General features: G+C 37.6%; 1 protein-coding gene across 3 annotated transcripts in view; it reads right to left on the minus strand.

Moving 5' to 3' along the window:
* The window catches only part of SRGAP1 (SLIT-ROBO Rho GTPase activating protein 1), a 322,245-nt gene that overhangs the window by 66,672 nt on the left and 234,603 nt on the right, over nucleotides 1-20,970 (minus strand). For 2 of the 3 annotated variants that reach the window (XM_063593373.1, XM_003824809.5), the window contains exons 9-14: nucleotides 16,344-16,541; nucleotides 15,101-15,185; nucleotides 8,449-8,476; nucleotides 4,094-4,196; nucleotides 497-557; nucleotides 285-362 (exon numbers count right to left, since the gene is read on the minus strand). In XM_063593373.1, coding sequence (XP_063449443.1) covers nucleotides 285-362; nucleotides 497-557; nucleotides 4,094-4,196; nucleotides 8,449-8,476; nucleotides 15,101-15,185; nucleotides 16,344-16,541 — 553 coding nt within the window. Of the gene's footprint in view, nucleotides 1-284; nucleotides 363-496; nucleotides 558-3,543; nucleotides 3,578-4,093; nucleotides 4,197-8,448; nucleotides 8,477-15,100; nucleotides 15,186-16,343; nucleotides 16,542-20,970 lie in introns of all 3 variants that reach the window. The other variant, XM_008978446.5, reaches the window with a different exon arrangement.

Genomic DNA, 20,970 nt, shown 5'->3' on the forward strand with positions numbered 1-20,970 from the left:
TCTAGAACTCTTTTGGCCCCACATTTGCTACACCTGGCACCGATTATCAATGTCAGTCCTCAACCAGGATGCAGAGCTCATATGCTTTTCTAATTTTAATAACAAGGGCTTATAGTTTTGGTACCATTTCTCAGCGATTCTTAATGGATTCTTACCGCTGCATCCCTAATGCAGTACATACAAAGAAAGGTTTTGAGGATATACAGAATAAGGGTGCCACTTCAGTTTACAGAACATGATGACTTTTCAACGTGGTTTGCTTATAGGGATAGACGTGCAATTACCTCTCTCAAATGAATTTTTAATATCATTGACTTCCACCTGGGAACCAGACACTCTGAAAATCCCCTGATGCTGAAGACCTAAAGAGAAAAGAAGGGAAAGAGGATAAAACCCCCATCACATTGTCTAGGTCCCTCTTTTCCCAGGAGGTAAATTTACTGAAACACTTCTAGTGATTTTTTAAAAAATAAGAATTCTGTAGTTTATGGCTTACCATAGAGATTGATGAACCGAATACAGCTTTCCACAATGAGGGGAATAACCTGTCCTGAGTCCTGGGTAAAGGGATGGAAATCAGTTAACCTCAAGGGAGAGGTATAAACCCCTCATAATAATAAGGCTTAGAGTTTAACAGTAATTAAAGAGGGATTTTTGCAGTTCTGGAGCAAACCAAGTTAAATACATTTAAGGCAATTCTGTTTCAACTTACTTTGCTGTGCCTAGAGATGTCAAAACCTAATTCATCTCTTTTCTTATATTAAGACTTATATACCAAAATGAATATGTGAATAACTCATTTTTAAAAGCTTATTTATACAAGTGACCAATCTTTAATGGACTTAAAAAGAACTCTGTGTATTATAATCATAGCATCTCCAGTTTGATTCGCTATATTCATCATGAAAGACAACCTTTCAGCCATCTCAGGATTCTCTCTCTGACATCCCTGAGAGTGCATCACCTAGATGACAAGTCATAAAAGGGCTTCCATATCTATATATCTATAGATGCATAATATGAGAATTCTTACAGAGATAATTAAAACATGTATTTACTTAGTTTGCGTCAGAACTTACAGATTTTTCATTAATACATTGTCATATTTTAAGGAATAAGAAAAAATGGCATAACTGTATATCGCAGATTTGTTTTTTTAGAAAGGAACATTTTTGGGCCTTCTTTCCCCACATCTTGTAAAACAGTCACTGCCTTCTACTGAACAAATGTAAACCGTGGCAATGTTTTAAAACATGTATAGGATGACAAATGAGATGAAGGGCTGCTGAGGTCACAGTTAAATATGTACCAATGCATGTACTCCATGAAGTTAAAGAAGGTTACTGATTACAGAATTATTTTTCATGTGTTTTTAAGACTCTGCTTTTTCAGGAATTAGATCTTTTTTTAAAAAAAAGCCAAAGAAACAAAACCATAGGGCTCGAAAATGGTTAGCTGACATCAGGTATTAATTCGTGAGGAATTTTATTTTGAAATGCAAGAAAAAGTTGGTTGTCTTAATATATTAGAACAATTCAGAATCCATTAACCTTTCCAATTAAGCAGTGGGGGAAGGATTAGGAATAATGCAGTTCAGCAATTTAAACGCTGTACTATTCCTAGAATGGGTATTATACTTCTTAAGGAATTGTCTTATTTTAGGTTTTAACACAATCTAATCAGTGTATAAACCAGTTAATGGCTCAATTACTTCTGGAGACTGTATTAAGTTTTTCTAATTAGTTAATTTGTTTTAGGAGCACAAATTTTATTAATTTCTTAAAGAAGAGTCTTAAGAATAAAAACGCATTTTAGTGTGGACTAGTTGGCTCAGGAACAGCAATGTAATTACATCATAACTTACTGAATATGTGAAAGGATTTTTCTTTAAGATATAAGTGTTTTAGGGGAAGTAAACTATATGAACAATTCATGGAACACTAATCTGAAAGCAACATATTTTTAAATGTAAGTGATAAAAAGAGATCATTAGTTTACATCTCTGCTGAATTTAGTATTAAAAAGAAAAGCAAAGAATACAAGGTTATGAAAAGGAAAATGTTTGCACTAAGAAAGTTCTCAATAAAAAATGTCTTCGGTTTTCATATTTTTAAAAAATGTTTTTGTGTTTACATTTACTAATTGCTTTTTTAAAAAGCTATGATCAGTATTTCATTCAGATATAATTAATTTTGTAGTCAAAAAGTAATGAGTATATGTGATTTAATTTAATTTAATTTTACAGATTTCAGATGCATGGGTAGAAAACATAAGAAAATATTTTATAAGAACAATGGGGGTGCATTCCATCTATCATTCAAACTAATCCCTTGGTGTTGGTTTTCCCATGAGAAAAAAAGAGAAAAAATGGTTTTGCTCTTGCTGTCTTCACAGTGACATTGTGGAGATTGCAAGTGATCAAGCCCTTTTTAGAAGTGGAAAGGAGCCCTCTGTATTGTTTCTATTACCAAAGATTCTTCAATGTGCCATCTGGGCTGTGAAGAGCTCCTATAAGTGAATTTTCCATGATAGCTGGTTTATTTATTCTTTGGTACCTCAATTTACTTTCATTTAACTGCTCTTAATGAAAAATTGAAAAAATACGTAATATGTGCTTTTCTATCATCTTAAGCAGCCATTCTCGTACTGTATTATCAAATACAACAGAATCCTACGTCTGCTTCTTGCAGCTTTTCTATATTCTCTTTCTCTGCCAGGCCATCAGCTGCATATCTCATTGCTTTCATTTTATCGTTCCTCTCTCTCCATATAATTTGTCCCTGCTTATAAGCCAGGGGCTGGGAAAATAGGTAATCAAATTTGACAATAATTTTATATTAAATTAGAGCCAGTAAGGTTCTTCTGGATTTAAGGCTTAAGGCAGTAGATCTGTAACTGCTATTTAGGTTCTTCAGTGGCTTTTCACTTAATTCCAGAGTAGGGCTGATTTTTAAGGCTGCCAGAGGTTTTTAATCTATGTATGTATGTATGTATGTATGTATGTATGTGTCTGTCCTTATACATGCCACATGCACATTTATTTGATTATTAGTACACATATTCAATAAACAGACCTAAGAAAGTAAGACGTCTGTAATATATCATTAAGGGAGGTTATTAATGACATGGTTTCTCAGATAAACTTAGTTTGCAGAAACACTGCAGCCCATGCCATAAAATGTGAACTACAATGGAGAAAGCAAGCCCTTTTCTTTTTTGTAAAATTCACACTAGGGTCCATAATCCAGTATTAAATGTGTATTTGGTATTTAACATTGACTTTCCCTAATAAAGCCCTTGATCAAACTTGATACATTTGCCAAACACATAATGTAAAAACTAATAGTTTAATGTGCCCATTTTTCCTCTAGTGTTTGATTGCTACAGTTTCTAAGTAAAACCTATTTATAAACTTGTCTGATTTCCAAATGCAAACATTTTTCTTTTAAAAACCTTAACAATCTAATTAAAGCCAAGCATGAGCACAACTTGAAAATGATACCAACAGTGAAAGAGCACCCTCACGTCCCTCCAGCACTATACCTGATGTCTTGTGTGCGAGTTTCTTCGTCCTCGGCTAGAAGCATTATCAGAAATACAGGATGAAAAAGAAGACGAAGAGTAAACACAGCAGAGATACAAGGTATAGATCGTAGGGTCTTACAATTCATTCAATATAATGAATTCCTCAAGTCATGGGAAATCAAAACTCCTGCTGTGTTTCAGAGCTATCCTAACAAGCAGACTTTAAAGAATATTTTGTGCCATCTCATTTGCATGAGTAAAAATACAACATTTTTATCAGGTTGCTTTTTAACTTTCTGTACAAATTATGGCTCTTTTTAAAAAAATAAAGAAAGAGGGCTTTCTTTTATGCCCACATAATAATACCCACATTTATTCTCTCTTCTGACGGCACTCAACCCAAATATTCTTTCCTCTCTGACTTCAGGAAATATTATATTGATTTTCTGGGAAAGCAAAGAGCCCCAGGACAGACTTGGACATAATGACCTTCCTCCTCTTACAAGAGGCTGAGACCATTATAGTAAGAAGCATGGAGATCAGCCACTCAGATGGCTGGTGCCAGTACCTTGACGAATGTTTCCAAATCCCCATTAAACAACTTAGTATTATACTGTGAGCGGGGCCTGGACTTCCTGTGTTTCTGGGGCTTAGGGGGAACATTTGGAGGCCTAAGGGAAGGGAATATAATTACTGAGCATGGCAGAAATCAAACAATAAATGAAACATCTATAGGTCACATCAATATTACAAAACACGGGAATCTTGGGTTCCTTCCCCTCCCCCAATCACAGGGGAAAACATTCCCTCCCATTTCCCATTTATTTACTTTCACTTCTGTATCAAAAAACATACAAATTGTTTATTCACACTGCTGTTTCCCTGTATGCTGCAGCTGACATTTGTTTGTTTGCTGGTTTGTTTTAAAATAAGCACTACCAAGTACACTCGTTAGCTATTTGGCCAAATGTTACAAACCAGCATTCTTGTTATTTGGTTTACAAGTCACACAGTAAGATACAACCGGTCATAAAGATTAGGGCTCCGGTAGATCCCCAAATGAGGAATTAAATATAACATTTTTAGGTACACATAATTTTTTTTTTTTTTAAGTCAGAGTCTTGCTCTGTTACCCAGGCTGGAGTGTAGTGGAATGATCATGGCTCACTGCAGCCTCCACCTTCTTCTGGGCTCAAGGGATCCTCCCACCTCAGCCCAAGTAGCTAGGACTACAGGCGCATGCCATCATGCCCAGCTAATTTTTAAATTTTTTATAGAGACGGAGTCCCCCTGTGTTTTCCAGGCTGGTCTTGAACTCCTGGGCTCAAAAGATCCTTCCACCTTGGCCTCCCAAAGTGCTAGAATTATAGGCGTGAGCCACCTCACTCAGCCCAGCAAACCAATGCAAGTAACATCACATCTGTTCGATACCCCTCCAGTAGTAATGGGATTTTATTTCATGCAAAAGTAACTATTAATAGGTCACAAGTGAGAAAAATAATTTGGGTTCACTGCTTTTTCTAATTTGGGGGACATACAGGCTCGCATGAGTTATTATTTCTTTAGAACAAACTATTCCACCACCTAAATATCTGAGGATGTACTTGTTTATGCCACTGCAGACTCTCTTCCTCTCCAGTCTGCCCATTTGCTCTGGTGAATAAACCATTCTCTCTGACATATGCACATCTAGTGCAGCATGTAGTATATTTAGAAACTGTGACACCTTGCCCTGTGACTGCAGAGAGGGAACCTCTTCTGCTCTCTCCCTTTAGTGGAAAGAAGGCCAGAATTACCTGACTCAACTTCTACTACTGTGCTGAATGAAATACACGGAAGGAGAGCCCTGAGACCTGTCTCTGGATGTTTTAATGTAAAACTCCTTTTTAACTGCAAGGCTTATAGGAGGATACACACCACACCAGGAAATTGTGTAAAGCCCTTCATTAAGCTTCAGACTCTAGGAAAATTTATCTTTTTTAGCTCATTTAGCTTAAGTTCAGAAAGTCTGGTTCATATACCAGATCCCAAGAAGTTACGTGGAAGCCTGACTAGCTTCCTTAGACACTATCATGTAAGGAAACAAACCTACTGGTACAGCCTTCCACAGCTAAATTCTAAGACCCTCCCAGCAGATGGGCTCATATGATGAACAAGGTGCACAGCAAGCAGCACCTGAAGTCCTACAGTGCTGGCGAGGTTAAAAGAAGCCTTCGCAAGTGTCTAGGAGAGAATATGGAAACTTCTATCAGGCAACATGTCATCTCCTGCCACGGATGAAATTTCTGAGATCTCTTTTATACACTGAGTTCTGGCCATTCATGGAGGAAATAATCTGATAGGTGTAAAAAGAACAAAACCACCAACCACCAAAGCATTTAACCCTACATACTTGATTTCATCCACTCCTTTCACTATTTTAAAAGTATTTTAAAGTGTGGATTTCATTTTTATTCAGGTACGGGGAGGCCAACGTTCAGGAGACAACTACCACTGAAAAGATAGTTTGTTAAAGAGTTGGGGATGTGCCCCACCACCAGGGAGGCCACAGAAGGAAGCACCGGGGTGGGTCAGGAGGCAGAAGGCACAAAGGAAAATGTGGGCAGGAGTCTTTATTGTGGTTCCCACTGGAGGGAATGGGAGAAGCTGGGCAAGCAGGTTTAGAATAGGCTAGTTGGAATGATTCCAGTGGGCTTTGGGGCATAGGGACTATCCCTAAGTTGTCCCGTACCTGGCCTTGGGGTGATTAGGGAAGGGGAATAGTGGCTGTGAGTGTCAGAACCATGAAGGAGGTGGTTGGAGGTAGGTCGTCTGGATCACCTGGCTTGCATACAAAAGGCACACTTGGCAAGCCAGTTCTTACTACTACTGCTAGGAATTGGCTAATCCCAGGAGGGGCAGTACTTCTGGGGTCAGAAAGGCCCCAATATACCAAAGCATTAAAAAACTAGAAAATGTGGTTATTACAATAAGGTCCAAGAGAGCTTCACATCTGGTGATATCTGGAGAAGCTGACAAAGCTAAGGAGATTAGAATTTTGTTTGGTCACTGATTCACGGAGCAAGCCAATCTTGTAGACGGAGCCAAAAACCTCCAATGCACTGAATCATTGTCCCCGCATGACTGGGAGACGCAGGGTAATGCTGGCTAATGGAGGGATATCTTTTGAGTCTTCTATGAAAGGCCTGAAAATCACCTCTGTAGGATTCTATAGTACGGTAAATATGAACGCATGCAAGTTGTGAGAGGAACCTGGAATGAAAACGAATTGCCTCAGTGCTTATCAAAGTAATTTCCATGGCAGAGGTCTGATGATTCTTGCTCTGCTACACCCACATCAAGTGAACAGAGCCAGGGACGTTCAACATTCCAATTGCGTGACTCATTCTGATTCTGTGGCTACCACATGACTTCCTGATAATTTGGTTTCCTACAGAGGATGCCCACATGAGAGGAAGTACTGGTCAGGTTGATGTGAATATCTAGTCTATTTGGCAATTATAGCTCTCATGGCAAATTAATATATTTCCATTTCTGCTTTTTAAAAAAATCTCTTTTTTTGAAGTGCCTTACAGTAATTATAATTGAGAAACAACAGGTAAAATAATTGATAGTGCAAGGAGATGCTATAGGTGAAAAACATCTCTATAAGCTGCATATTACCAGGTCGAGGTAATAGTCTTCTTTTTCACTGACACAGTGAAGAAAAACCTCAGTGTTTTTTTCTTTTGTTAGGTTTGGAAAAGTCAGGAGCTGTATCTTTCTAGTTGGTTTACCATGAAGTACGAGGGGCTTCCTTATGAATAAGCTGCCCAGCAATAACATTATAGATCCTTGAAAGTCAACTTGCCAATTACTGCAACAGATATACCAGTGTTCTAAATGCCTCTTATTTCAAAGAGAACTCAATTTCAAAAATGCAACATCTTGCTATGCTAATTAGATAATTTCTGTCTGTTGCACAAATGGTGACATAGAAAAATAAAAGTTGCCACAAACTTTCCCCAACCCAAATCAGAATCTGCTGCCCAAATGGCTTTCCTTTCTTGTAGTAGCTTCACAATCCTCCCCTGAATGAAGAAAGTACAATATGGGAGTATGTGTTAAAAGTTAAATGTTTAAAGTGAATCAAAATGGAGAATATACAGACAGCTAAAATCCTAAAGATACTCAATATAGCTCAAATTTTTATTTTTATTTTTTATTTTTATTTTTTGAGATGGAGTCTCGCTCTTGCCCAGGCTGGAGTGTGGTGGTGCAATCTTGGCTCACTGCAACCTCCGCCTGCCGGGTTCAAGTGATTTTCCTGCCCCAGCCTCCTGAGTAGCTGGGATTACAGGCGCACACCACCATGCCCGGCTAATTTTTTGGTATTTTTAGTAGAGACAGGGTTTCACCACGTTGGCCAGGCTGGTCGTGAGCTCCTGACCTCAGGTGATCCACCCGCCTCAGTCTCCCAAAGTGCTGGGATTACAGGCTGAGCCACTGCACCCGGCCAGCTCTAATTTTTATATGACTAAAGGAAAATAGGAACAGAAAATAATTGTACTTTCTACTTACTTATGCAGTAGATGTACACATCATATTTTTTTTTAAATTAAACTATCAAATCAAAAGTCCTGTCACACTATTTAGAAACAGTTAAAGTGTTCTGGATTAGATAAACCAAGCCGGTTTAACTTAGGTTTTTGTTACTGTCTCTGCCTATTAAAGAGCTTTACAATTCCAGAGGGAAACAAAAATAAGCCAGAACATACCTAGTCTTGTAAGAAGCCCAAACATTTCATGTTGCTATGCTTTGTCAAGCCAAAACTCTCTCCCGTACTCATTAACAAAATGTTAATTCTTTCAGCATTGAAATGGTTGCTTCTTGTTAAAGAGAAAGTAAAATACGCTATAAGTTATGATAAAATATTTTCCTACCTTGTAGTCATATATTCAGCTCTATGACCTGCAGGAAAAAAATTTAAAGTAAGTAAACTGAAAGGAATCAGCGGAGTGTATGTGGTACTCTTTTGTATCTCCTATCCGGTATTTTAAAACACTGAGTTTGTAATAACTTACACGTTTTTATGGCAGAAAACATGAGGATAGCATATGAAGATAGACACATAATTCAGCGTAAACATTTCATAAAATCTATACATAAAATTTAATAAGTTCTATAGATTTGAGAATCATGTTTCACTTGGCAATTTGAGGCTGTGTTTTTTTTTTTCAGAAAAGAAACAAGAATAGCTGCTTGATCATAACTGTAAGCCCAAAAATGAAATACAAATAAGACACATCCAAGATTTAGATGTTAGTTATTCTCTCTGTTTTGACTGACACTTGTTAGGGAGAAGGATGGGTTCAAATACAGTTGGGAGGGTTCAATTTTCCTTAGACTAAGTTGGTGTTCTTTCTATAATATGAATCAGGGGACTGGAGAGAAGCTGTATTCTGTAATCAGAAATGACATTTGCGAATATTAAAGTACAAGGACATTAAATGATACTACATTCCACCAACTTGTAAGCTAAAAGCCTTTCACAGAGTTCTCTGTCCATTAAAACATCAACTTCTTATACATTTGGGTTTCTTGACTTGTTTTAAGTAACAGGGCTGAATTTTTGTAGTGCTCCGACAATCTGCAATAATTTCAAGTTTGCATGTGTTTATCGGTTGCTTTGTACATTTAGGGCGGAGTAGTGGGAAGGAATGTGGGAAACATTGAACCATTCAGCTGGTTTGTTTGCAAAATAATGACATGGTCCTGAAACAGCTTGAAAATATAGCTGGCAGGGGATGGTCACGTTGCAGCACAAACAGCTAAGCTCAGCCTATCATATCATAATGCAGTGATTCAGATTTCTAGGGCAAGGCCAACATGACAATGGTAAAGAAAGCTGGCTTGTTGGGAATGGTGAACCAACACTTCCAGGCTGCAGTAGAGCCTTTGACTCTATTATCTCCTCTTGAATAACAAATAACATAAAGGATTTGGTTAATATCTATTGATTAAATAGGGTGAAACAGTTAAAATCTGAGACTACCTTTCTTCACATAGGGCCAGGCCACAGTAAAAATGTTGGCAGAATGAGTTCATGGACATGACTTGAAGTGGGGATGAAGGGAAGGGAAGAATCTCCTCTTCCTCCTCTTCCCAGTTCTACTTATTTAAGTTATAAGTCCCTTCCTTTTGCTGGCCTTCTGCTACCTTGGAGGAGAAGAAAAAGGTGAAGGTGTACATAGAACTTCAGAATAATTTATAGCTATTCATGAATGGGAGTGAAGGTCTCCTGAGAGGTAGAGTGGGCAGATGGTGAGCTGACTGTGGTATGTGGTGCCTTATGGGATATCCTAATAGAAGTGTTCGGCAGCAAGCTGGCTATACAGGGTTAGAGCACAGAGAAAAGACAGGGCTGGAGATAAAGATGTGAGAGTCACCACCATTTAGATTGTGTTGGGTCCATAGGAGCCACGTAAGATCACCCAGTGTGAGGCAGTAGAATGTGCAAAGGGTTGAGGGTAGAGAAACTGTCTGGCTTGTGCTGTATTATGTTGTTATGTTGCATACTTTATGACAGCATTAAGTCTAATTAGGTATGATGCAATATATATTAGTAACAACAATAAAAACAGCAATGATGTCTAATATTTATTAGACACCATTATAAGCACTTTATATTACATATATTAACTCACAATTTTCACAACGACTTTATGAGGTAGCTTCTATTGTTATCCTTATTTTACAGAAAAGACTGAGCATATAGAAAAGTGACTTGCCCAAGGTCACGCTATTAGTATGGGGTGGGTGTGGCACTCAGGTCCAAGTTTGTTTTAATCCCAGTCCTGAGATCCCAGGAACTATAATGTACTAGCTCCCAAACACTATAATGTACCACCTTTAAAAACGTAAGTCTTTTTTCTTGGCAAATACTTTGAAAGATCCTAGAAGAAAGGTAGGTATTATGGCTTACAATTCTGTCTGCCTCATATGCCTAAAGCCAAATACAAAATACTGAATATTTAAATAAATTTAATAAATTCTATAAATATGTACATTATTAAATTAATATCTATAAATGTAAATTTGATAACATAGGTAATCACTTTCAAGTGACTCAATGATAATGATGCCAATGAGAATTCCTTAGAAATGAAATGTGTTATAACTTTGAAATTCTGCTATTTTTGTAACAATATCCTAACAAATTATTCCCTAGATTTAGAAAATGATATGTAAAATGCTTAAAATTATTTTGCTCCATCCATCCATAGTTAATAGTATGAGATAAAAAATTAAAAACCTATAAAAGATACATTTTGAATAATGAACCAAGAGCGTGCTTTGCAAGAACTATGATTCCCAGTATAACCACACTACCACATCCATTGTTTTTTCAGCTAATAGTCCTGAGTGTGTCTCAACTGATGAATGAGGTTTTATTTTTTAATCAGTATCATCATTAATAGATCAATAACACACAAGCTTAGAAGACTCTTCTTCCCAGAGAAATGTGAAAGCTTCCAGCAGTCTGAGGATTAGATTTCAATCATTTTCTTTGGAAAGCTACTTAATTATTAAAAACAACGGACCACTCCTTCCCCTCACCACACCCCCCAACATATAAGCCATTTTGAAGGAAAAAAATAACCCAGGCTTAACTTGTTCTTGGTTCAAACATTTTTTTTCAGCTACTCTTAAATTTCACTCGAGAATTATGAAGTGAATTATTTTTCACACCTAAATGCATTTTATCTCCTACATATAGTTAATGGGATAACCAAAATACAGTTTGGTGGCAATTTGATATTTTAAAAAAGGAGATAAAATACTTAAAATGTGTATGGCTCAAATGAGACACAGGCATCCTGGATTTGCTCCCTAATGAATGACGGATGAGAACTCCTGGCATTACTTTCCAGTCCCTTTTCTTCCTTAAGAATACCAACTACTGCAGTGCTTTTCTAAAAAACCATAATTACTCACAATCAGCTTCCCTTTTGAAAGTATACTTGTACTCCTACTCAAAGACAGACAATGGATTGTATGAGGATAATCTATTAAATTCCTTTGTCAGAAACCTTATGCCCAGGGCAAGAAGCAATAAAATATGGAGCTCAGCTCCTAGTATCAGATTTTTTGTTTAGCAAAATCGCACTGATATTTGCACCCCCTTAACTCCAAATGCTGCACACAAAGAAGCCAATGTGAACATTAAGGCTCATTACTGAAAAAGAAAAAAAAAATCAGTGCCTCAGTTTTATAGATGTATATCTCATTTACTGTGGTCAATTTAACTTCTATGATTTAAAAACAAATGACATCACAAAAAGATACAATGGTGTTGCTGAGGGATGAAGAAAATGATAATAATGAGTTTGGTCTTAACAACTCATTGCGTGCTTCTTTCTATTTCAGTAGTTTTCAAAGATTTGGAATTCTGAATTTTGACAGTGCCACTTTAAGAGCCCAATCTAGTTGCTTCACAATGTTGTAAATCAAAGAACTTACTGGGCCATTGGCAGCCTACCAAAAAGCGAGCAGTAAGGCAGGCCAAACACATGTCTGTAGTTACAGATTCAGCTGTGTACGAGCAACGGCTAAATCTTCGGGTTAGGCTCTATTTGTTTTACTATGAAGGCAGTTTTTGCAGCGGTGAGTCTAGTATACTTCAGAGAGGTGATTTCTATATAAAAAGTCAGGACTGTCCCCAAACATAACCATTGAATCCTGTACTAGTAACCCTATCACACCAAATCTGGACTCAGATTCCTCCATAAGAGCTCACCATGGGATTACTTCACTATGTGATGGGCGCCATTAACTCTCCTGGTCTCCTTTGATGTAGCCTATTAACATGAAGAGGGCTTGCACAGAAAGCCAGCAGGCTTATAATGGTTGAGTTAAAAGGTGGGGCATGTCTCCCATGCTCAGCTTTTCTCTGGGCAAATTTGTCAGTGTCATATCCAGGCAGTGACCAGCAATTGGTGTGCCACCCAGCCTGCAAAAGGGGCAGGGCTAGGAAGCAGAGACGTCTGCAACCAGTGGGCAGAGGCTAGTGTGCCTGCTGCTGATGGATGAAAGCTATCCAGTTTCTTCTGCAGCATAAATGGACGTCCTGTGAAGGTTTTATACACCTCAGCACAGCTTGTGTCCCTGGTATACCAGAGCCCGTTGAAAAAAATTCCAAGATAAAGAAATCCTGAACTGGGCACGGTGGCCCATGCCTGTAATCTCAGCACTTTGGGAGGCTGAGGTGGGTGGATCCTGAGGTCAGGAGTTCGAGACCAGCCTGGCCAACATGGTGAGACCCCCGTCTCTACTAAAAATACAAAATTAGCTGGGCGTGGTGGCAAATGCCTGTAATCCCAGCTACTCAGCAGGCAAGGCTGGAGAATCACTTAAACCTGGGAGGTGGAGGTTGCAGTGAGCTGAGATTGCACCACTGCACTCCAGCCTGGGCAATGAGAGTGAAACTCCATTTCAAAAAAAAAAAAAAAAGAAAATTCTGGCTTGCAGTTCACAAAGTATAATACAGATTTATGCAGTTCAGCAGCTAAAGACGGAATTTGGCATGTGGACTCAATAAATTGGCTAGAATATAGCCCCATCCAATAATGACATGTAGAAGAATATTAACCATTGGGGCTTTCTCTCTAGGAGACACAAGAGAATCCATGTTGAATACGTACCATAAAAGTTTCAGAATGTGGCCCCAAGCATATTAACACATGTGTCTGCAAGCAGTGCCAAGAATGAATTCCCCCACTACTTCATGCTCTCAAACACAATTTCTAAAGTGGTATCCATCCTCATAGGGTAGGACTTTGTGCCTGTAAGCGTTCATCTACACTTAGGATAATTTATGCTTTGGGCCTGGCAACTGACCTTGAGGGCATCACTTGAAATATCAGGCATTTGTGAAAAATTGAAAAAAAAAAAAAAAAAAAAAGACCTTACATGACACTGTGAGGGAAAAAAGAAAAAACAGGACACAATTGTAAGAAAACTATTCAAAGATAAAAAGACTTTTTTTTTTAAAGTTCAAACCTACAGAAGAGTTAAAAGAGCAGTACAGGAAGCATCCTTATCCCCTTCATGTAGATTTTCCGGCTGTTAATGTTTGCCACATTGACTGTACCTTCTTTCTCTCTCCCTCTTTTTTTTTTAGAACCATTTGAAGGTAAGTTGCAGACATCATGACACTTTAGCAAGCATTTCTTAAGAATAAGAATGTTCTTCTTTATAATCACAATACCATTATCATATCTAGGAAAATTAACACTAATTCAATAATATTATTTAATATACAGTCTGTATTTCAACTTCCCTAATTGTTCTTAAAATGTCTTTCGTAACTTTTGCTTTTTGATTCACTATCTAATTTAATCTAGTGTGTGAAGGTTCATACATTGTATTTGGTTATTTTATTTTTTAATGACACTTTTTAGTAGTTTAAGTGTTGTTGTTGTTTTTTTTTCCTTCTAGGTGTAATTGGCCTTTTCATCCTAACTGTGTCAGACATGGTTCTTAGGTCATGATAACCTTTCTCCATGTGGTCATTCCCTGAGGATGATGAGTTCTTTGGTGGAAACCAGGAGATAAGGTGATAGAAACTTTATGGTTAAGGAAGGTTCCAGAATTGTGGGAGGCAAGAATTTAGGTCTAAGAGGGGCAATCTCTTTTTTGACCTGAGTTACTCACACAACTCAGTCCTCTCGTTTCCCACTCCCTTCCACATTCTCTTTTACTTTTTCTAACTTCTGGCAGGGTCTAGTGTGAATAAAAGATAAAGTTACAGACTATGAAGCACTTAAGACAGGAACTTGGCTTGTATTTATTTTTTTCCTTTTAAATTTCATAAAGACAAAGAGAAACATTAACATTTATACAGTCCCCTTTGCCTGTATTCCCATGCCTCCCCTCAGTTTCCTCATTTGTAAAAACGGAGAAATTATTAGTGCACAGTAAAATATACAACTCAGAACAAAGCCTGGCACAGAGAAAGCCTTTCAAGTGTTAGCTGTTGCTGTTGTTTTGTTACTATTATTAGACATAGCAATCTACTTATACTTTAAGATTGTTTCTCAACTACAGCCAATGCCTGCTGAAAGAAAAAAATGACCCAAACTGGTTTAACTGGTTTCCAGAGTCTAAACAGGCAACAGATGGAACAACAAATACTCGCCCATTAAAACAAACAGGGGTGGGGTTGGAAGGGTGCAGAAGTCTGAGAAGGGAAGGAAGAAGAGACTGGGGGGTCAGCAGGTAGGGGAGGGGCAGTGTTTCCAGACTTTTCTACGATCAGGAGCACCACGCTCTGAAGATCCCTCCCTAGGAGCTCGGTATTGACTTTCCAGCCCTCCCTAGATTTCACTACGCTTCCTCAAGGTTAGCACCATGCTTTAGAAGAAAATCGTGCCAGGAGAACTTAATCATGACATATACAAACGAAACCAAATCTAAACACAGAGTGTCCTCTGCTTCTTAAAGCACAAATATACAATTCATACTCTTTCTGGAATATATACATGATACGATGTATCATCCAGGTCATCTTCCCATACATTTCGGATAACTCACCTTCTCCCAGGGTCCTCTGCAGCAAGTCATGTTTGGCTTGAAGTTTTGTGATGAGATTACTGCCTTCCAAATATTCTCTGAGTTTCTGCAAAAGGCAAGAATAATTTTTAAATCTTTTTTTTTTTTGAGACAGAGTTTCATTCTTGTCACCCAGGCTGGAGTGCAGTGGCGCGATCTTGGCTCACTGCAACCTCTTCCTCTGGGGTTCAAGCGATTCTCCTGCCTCAGCCTCCTGAGTAGCTGGGATTATAAGCGCCCGCCACCACACCTGGCTAATTTTTCTGTTTTTAGTAGAGATGGGGTTTCTCCATATTGGTCAGGCTTGTCTTGAACTCTTGACCTCAGGTGATCCGCCTGCCTCGGCCTCCCAAAGTGCTGGGATTACAGGCGTGAGCCACTGCACCCAGCCTAATTTTTAATTTTTAAAAATTATTCAATGTCAAGGAACTTTTCATAGATCTAAAATCCAGCCACTTTGATCTTCTAGACCCTAGAAACTTGTTACTTGAAGTGTGGTCTGCAGACCAGCAGCATCAGCCAACCCTTGGGAGCCTAGGAGAGATGCACACTCTCAGGTTCCTTCTGTACCAGACCTCTGGAAATAAGAACTGGCACTTTCACCAGCTCTCCTGGTGACATGTATAGATATTAAAGTTTAAAAGTACTGTGTGTTTTTAAATTTTAGAGTTGGGGTCTCACTCTCTTGCCCAGGCTGGAGTGCAGTAGAATGATCTCAGCTCACTGCAACCTCTGCCTCCTGGGCTTAAGCGATCCTCTCACCTCAGCCTCCCAAGTAGCTAGGACTACAATTGCACATCATTATGCCTGCTGGCTAATTTATATATCTATATAAATATAAAAACATATATAAATATAAATATATATATATGTTTTGTAGAGACAGGGTTTTGCCATGATGCCCAGGCTGGTCCCAAACTCCTGGGCTCAAATGATCCTCCCACCTCAGCCTCGCAAGTGTTGGGATTAGAGGGGTGAGCCCCTGTGCCCAGCTAAAAGTACTGTTTTATACCAGTCCTCTAACTAACTAAATAACTCCTAACTAACTAACTCCTAAATAACTCCTAAACTCTTTCCGAGACTGACTGAATCAGGAACTCTGATGGTAGACAGGAGTCTATTTTAACAAAAGGAACCCCAGATGGTTCTGATGTGACTATAGAAGTGGCACTTGGGAATCCTAGATCTGAGCTCTGTAGAGTGGCTTGGGAAGCGGCGGGCACACCATGAAGTAGAACTGTTCGGTTTCCTGCTGGTTGGCTCTTCTCTTGGCGATGCTGGGTTTACTCAGGTAGGTTTCAGAGACAGTGGACTTCACAGATTCTGTGGAACGACTGTGCTGGAAGCATTCAGAAACATCATAGTCCTCGATGGTGACCATATCTTGTATTGTCTGCAAGGTAGCTTCAGTCGTTTTCTTAACCTGGGAATAGAAATACATTTCTCACGTTAGTACATTATTTCATGAATCCCACAAACAGGGAGAGTCCACTCTGTCAGGCAGAGATGAGGACACAGGGCCTGTCCCTGCCAAATTCACAGTCTATTAGGAGAGAAACAAAGGTAAAAAACACTCCATATCACCAGTTCAAGGGAATGATTTCTTCAAAATCATCCTAAGGAGGTTATCACTTTATATTTCAGTCCTTATAAATCTCATATATTACTGGGTAGTCTCTCAATTACTTTTTCGTCTTTAACATTTTCAATTGAAGTCAAACTACATATAGAAAAATACACAGACCATAAGTGTGCAGCTTGATGATGAATTATCACAAAGGGAGCACACCTATGTGAGTAACAATCAGACCAAGAAAAAGTATATTACGAGACTGCTTGTGCCTCTCCCAATTACCACACACCTATACCCTCTCCTTCTCCATTACCGGGATTTCTAAGATTAGATATTAGCTTTGCCCTTTCTTGCTCTTTACATGAATGAAATCCTACAGGATGTATAATTTTTGTCTTCCTTTTGCTCAACGTGAGATACACTCATTTCTTGTGAGTATATTTCACTGCTATTCATTGTAGGAATACACTGTAATTCATCCATTTTACTATTGATAGATGATTTTTTTTTAGTTGTGGGCTATTTTGAATAATGCTGCTATAAACACATTTTTGTTTAGTCACACATATATGGATAGAATTGCTGCTTAACTGTTTTCCAAAATGATTGTAATTTACATTCTCACCAGCAGAGTGGAAGAATCCCTGCTATTCCACATCCTCATCAACAGTTGGTATTGTCAGTCTTTCTTTTAAATTTAAACAATTGTGTTGGGTGTGCAGTGGTATCTCACTGTGGTTTGAATATGCATTTCCCTGATATATGAGATTGAGCACATTATCATATGTTTAAGGCAATTTGGATCTCCTTAATTGAGAACACTTTGTTAAAATCTCTTGCTCCATTTTCTAAGTTATGAGTCTTTTTCTTAATGATTTGTTGAGATGGATATGAGTCTTTTTGTAGTTGCATGTGTTGCAAATATTTTTCCCCACTGTGCTGTGGTTTTTCCCTCTTTCAATAGTGTCCAGATGAACAAAGATTTTAATTTTAATACAATGCATTTATCAATTCTTTCCTTTTAGTGTTTTTTGTGTCCTATTTAAGAAATATTTTCCTATCTCATAGCCATAAAGATACCGTTTTATGTTATCTGTTAGGAGTTTATTTGTTTATTAATCTTCTAGTAGTCTTTTTATTCACTGAAGCTCATATTCTACCTTTGCTTATCAAAGTATAATGTAAATTGATAGCTTTTTCCTTCTGTCACACAATGTAAAGAGTTTAGAACACCTTAACTTCATTTACTCCTCCTGATTTATATGCTATTTTTGTAATATATTATAATAGAATATATATAAATATTAATATATAAATTTAAGACATTATTATTTTATGTAGTCAAGATTCATTTAGCATCACCCATGTATTTATTACATTCTTTGATGTCGAGTGCTTATATTTTAAGTGTACCCTTTAGAAGTTCTTTTTAGTATGTGTCTGTTTTGTTGACTTGACAACGTCTTTTATTTCACCTTCATTTACTAAATATCTTTTTCTGTGCAGCAGTTATTTTCTTTTTGTATATTAGAAATATATCACTGTACTTTGTTGTGGCTTCTATGTTCCTGTTGAGTGAGAAGGTTACCGTCAGTCTGTCATTGCTTTGAATAAAATCTGCTTTCTTTTTCCAGCTGCTTTAAAAATTTTCCATTCATCTTTGGGTTTCTACAATTTCACTGTAATATATCTAGGTAAGGATTTAAAAAATATATTCTGCCTGGAATTTCTTGGACTGCTTGAATTTGTGTGATGTTTTTCATAGGTTTTAGTAAGTTTGCAGCTTTTATCTTTTCAAATATTGACTCTATATTCTTTAATTTTTCTTTCTGAATGGGACGTGGTGACTCACACCTGTAATCCCAGCACTTTGGGAGGCTGAGGCGGTGGATCTCTTGAGGTCAGGAGTTCGAGACCAGCCTGGCCAATATGGTGAAACCCCGTCTCTACTAAAAATACAAAATAGCTGGGCATGGTGGTATGTGCCTGTAATCCCAGCTACTCGGGAAGCTGAGTCAGAAGAATTGCCTGAACCCAGGAGGCAGAGGGTGCAGTGAGCTGAGATCGTGCCACTGCACTCCAGCCTGGGTGAAAAAGTGAGACTCTGTCTCAAAAAAAAAAATTTTTTTTTTTCTTTCTGGGAGTTCAATTAGTATATTAGACATTACTGTGTTCTGTATATCTCTTATTCTTCTTTTCCATATTTTATTATCTTTTGTTTTGATGCTGCGTTTTTATTATTTCTTCTGATTTGTCTGCTTTCATGATTTATTTTTTAGCTCTACCTGATGTTAAACTCACCCACTGCTTTCTTAATTTTGGTTATTTCTCAGTGCTAGAATTCCTATGTAGCTCATTTTCAAATCTGTTATTTTAGTGCTTATGATTTCCTGATGAAGTCTAAGCTTGGCTTTTAAAAACCTCCTTGAACATTGTAAATAGTTCTTTTGTCATTTATTTCTGATAATCCCAATATCTGGAGTTCCTGTGGGTGTGTCTCTATTGTCTATTATTTCTTCTGGCTATCACTCATGGTTTCTTATCTCCTCATTGTCTAATTATCTTTGCTAGATATTTTTTGTGGAGTTATTTGAGGCCAAAGGTGAGGTTATCCTCCAAAGAGAATGTTTATTTTCCCAAACCATTAGGGGCACTAATAGCTCAGAATCTCTGGATTTTATTACTGTTCAAAATATTGGATGCTCTTCCTTTTGGGAAGATATGGTTCCCTGTGTCACAGGTTTCAGGCTTGGCCATGCATCTTGTCCTAGAAAATGAAATTTGAAAGAATCAGTTGAGTGACCCAGTCCATCATTACAGGAAGTGGAAATCTTTTCAATTACTTTTTTTTTTTTTTTGAACAAAATAATGTTTGGGAAAGAAACAGTAGCAATTAGTACTAGTTTGGATGCTTAGAAGGTCATGTGATGGAATTAATATTAAAAAAAAGAAGGGAAAGAAATTTAATAGACAATAATCATTCCTGGGGTTATGCACAATGCAAAGAGTAGATACTGTTGGAAAAAAAGCATATTAATGACCATTAAAAATACTGTAATTAATTACTTTAAGGAGGTCATAATTAAATATCTATAGACTGAATTAAAAGAGTCACCATCCTACACTAGTCAAATAGGCTCTTGTAGCTTGTAGACAAATTTCTAATGACAGTATCATGCACAAGTTTTAAAAGCACTGTATTTCAAACAAACAGATGTGAAGATGGTATACTCTGAGAAAAGTGTACTTGATGACTCTGTTGGGAACAAGCCCCCCAAAATCTGGCCATAAACTGGCCCCAAAACTGGCCATAAACAAAATCTCTGCAGCACTGTGACATGTTCATGATGGCCATAACACCCACGCTGGAAGGTTGTGGGTTTACCGGAAGAGGGCAAGGAACACCTGGCCCGCCCAAGTCGGAAAACTGCTTAAAGGCATTCTTAAGCCACAAACAATAGCATGAGCGATCTGTGCCTTAAGGACATGCTCCTGCTGCAGTTAACTAGCCCAACCTATTCCTTTAATTCGGCCTATCCCTTCGTTTCCCATAAGGGATACTTTTAGTTAATCAAATATCTATAGAAACAATGCTAACGACTGGCTTGCTGTTAATAAATATGTGGGTAAATCTCTGTTTGGGGCTCTCAGCTCTGAAGGCTGTGAGACCCCTGATTTCCCACTTCACACCTCTATATTTCTGTGTGTGTGTCTTTAATTTCTCTAGCACCGCTGGGTTAGGGTCTCCCCGACCGAGGTGGTCTCGGCAGACTCAAAATGTGGCTCTGGTAATGACAAACACAATATCAGGATATATGAAGAGCCTTCATAAAATTGTGAAAATGAGAAAAATATAGTATTTCTAAATACTATATTTAATACTAGTATTCTAAATACTAGTATTTAGTATTTTCTAAATATAGTATTTCTAAATTTATATAATGTGATTTAAAATATTTATGCATAACTAAATTAATAGCTGAATACTGAAGGTAAATATTTGACTATGTTATCTACATCTCCATAAATTTTATATTCATAATACTTTTAAAAAATGGAAGCCTTTACTTGTGCCAATATATAGTAATTAAAATACTACAAAGTAAATGCTATTATTTCTTTATTCAATTAAACTCTTGAAATTGACAAATGTGTAAGAAAACACAGGCAAAACACAGTATACTGTGTTGTCTGAGAAGTCAGGGAAGGTGCCATTCAAAAGATAAATTTTGAGTATGTATTAAAAGGTGAGTAGGTGTTCACTGCAAAAAAGGGCATT

Source organism: Pan paniscus, chromosome 10 (genome assembly GCF_029289425.2).
Source record: "Pan paniscus chromosome 10, NHGRI_mPanPan1-v2.0_pri, whole genome shotgun sequence".
Lineage (NCBI taxonomy): Eukaryota > Metazoa > Chordata > Mammalia > Primates > Hominidae > Pan > Pan paniscus.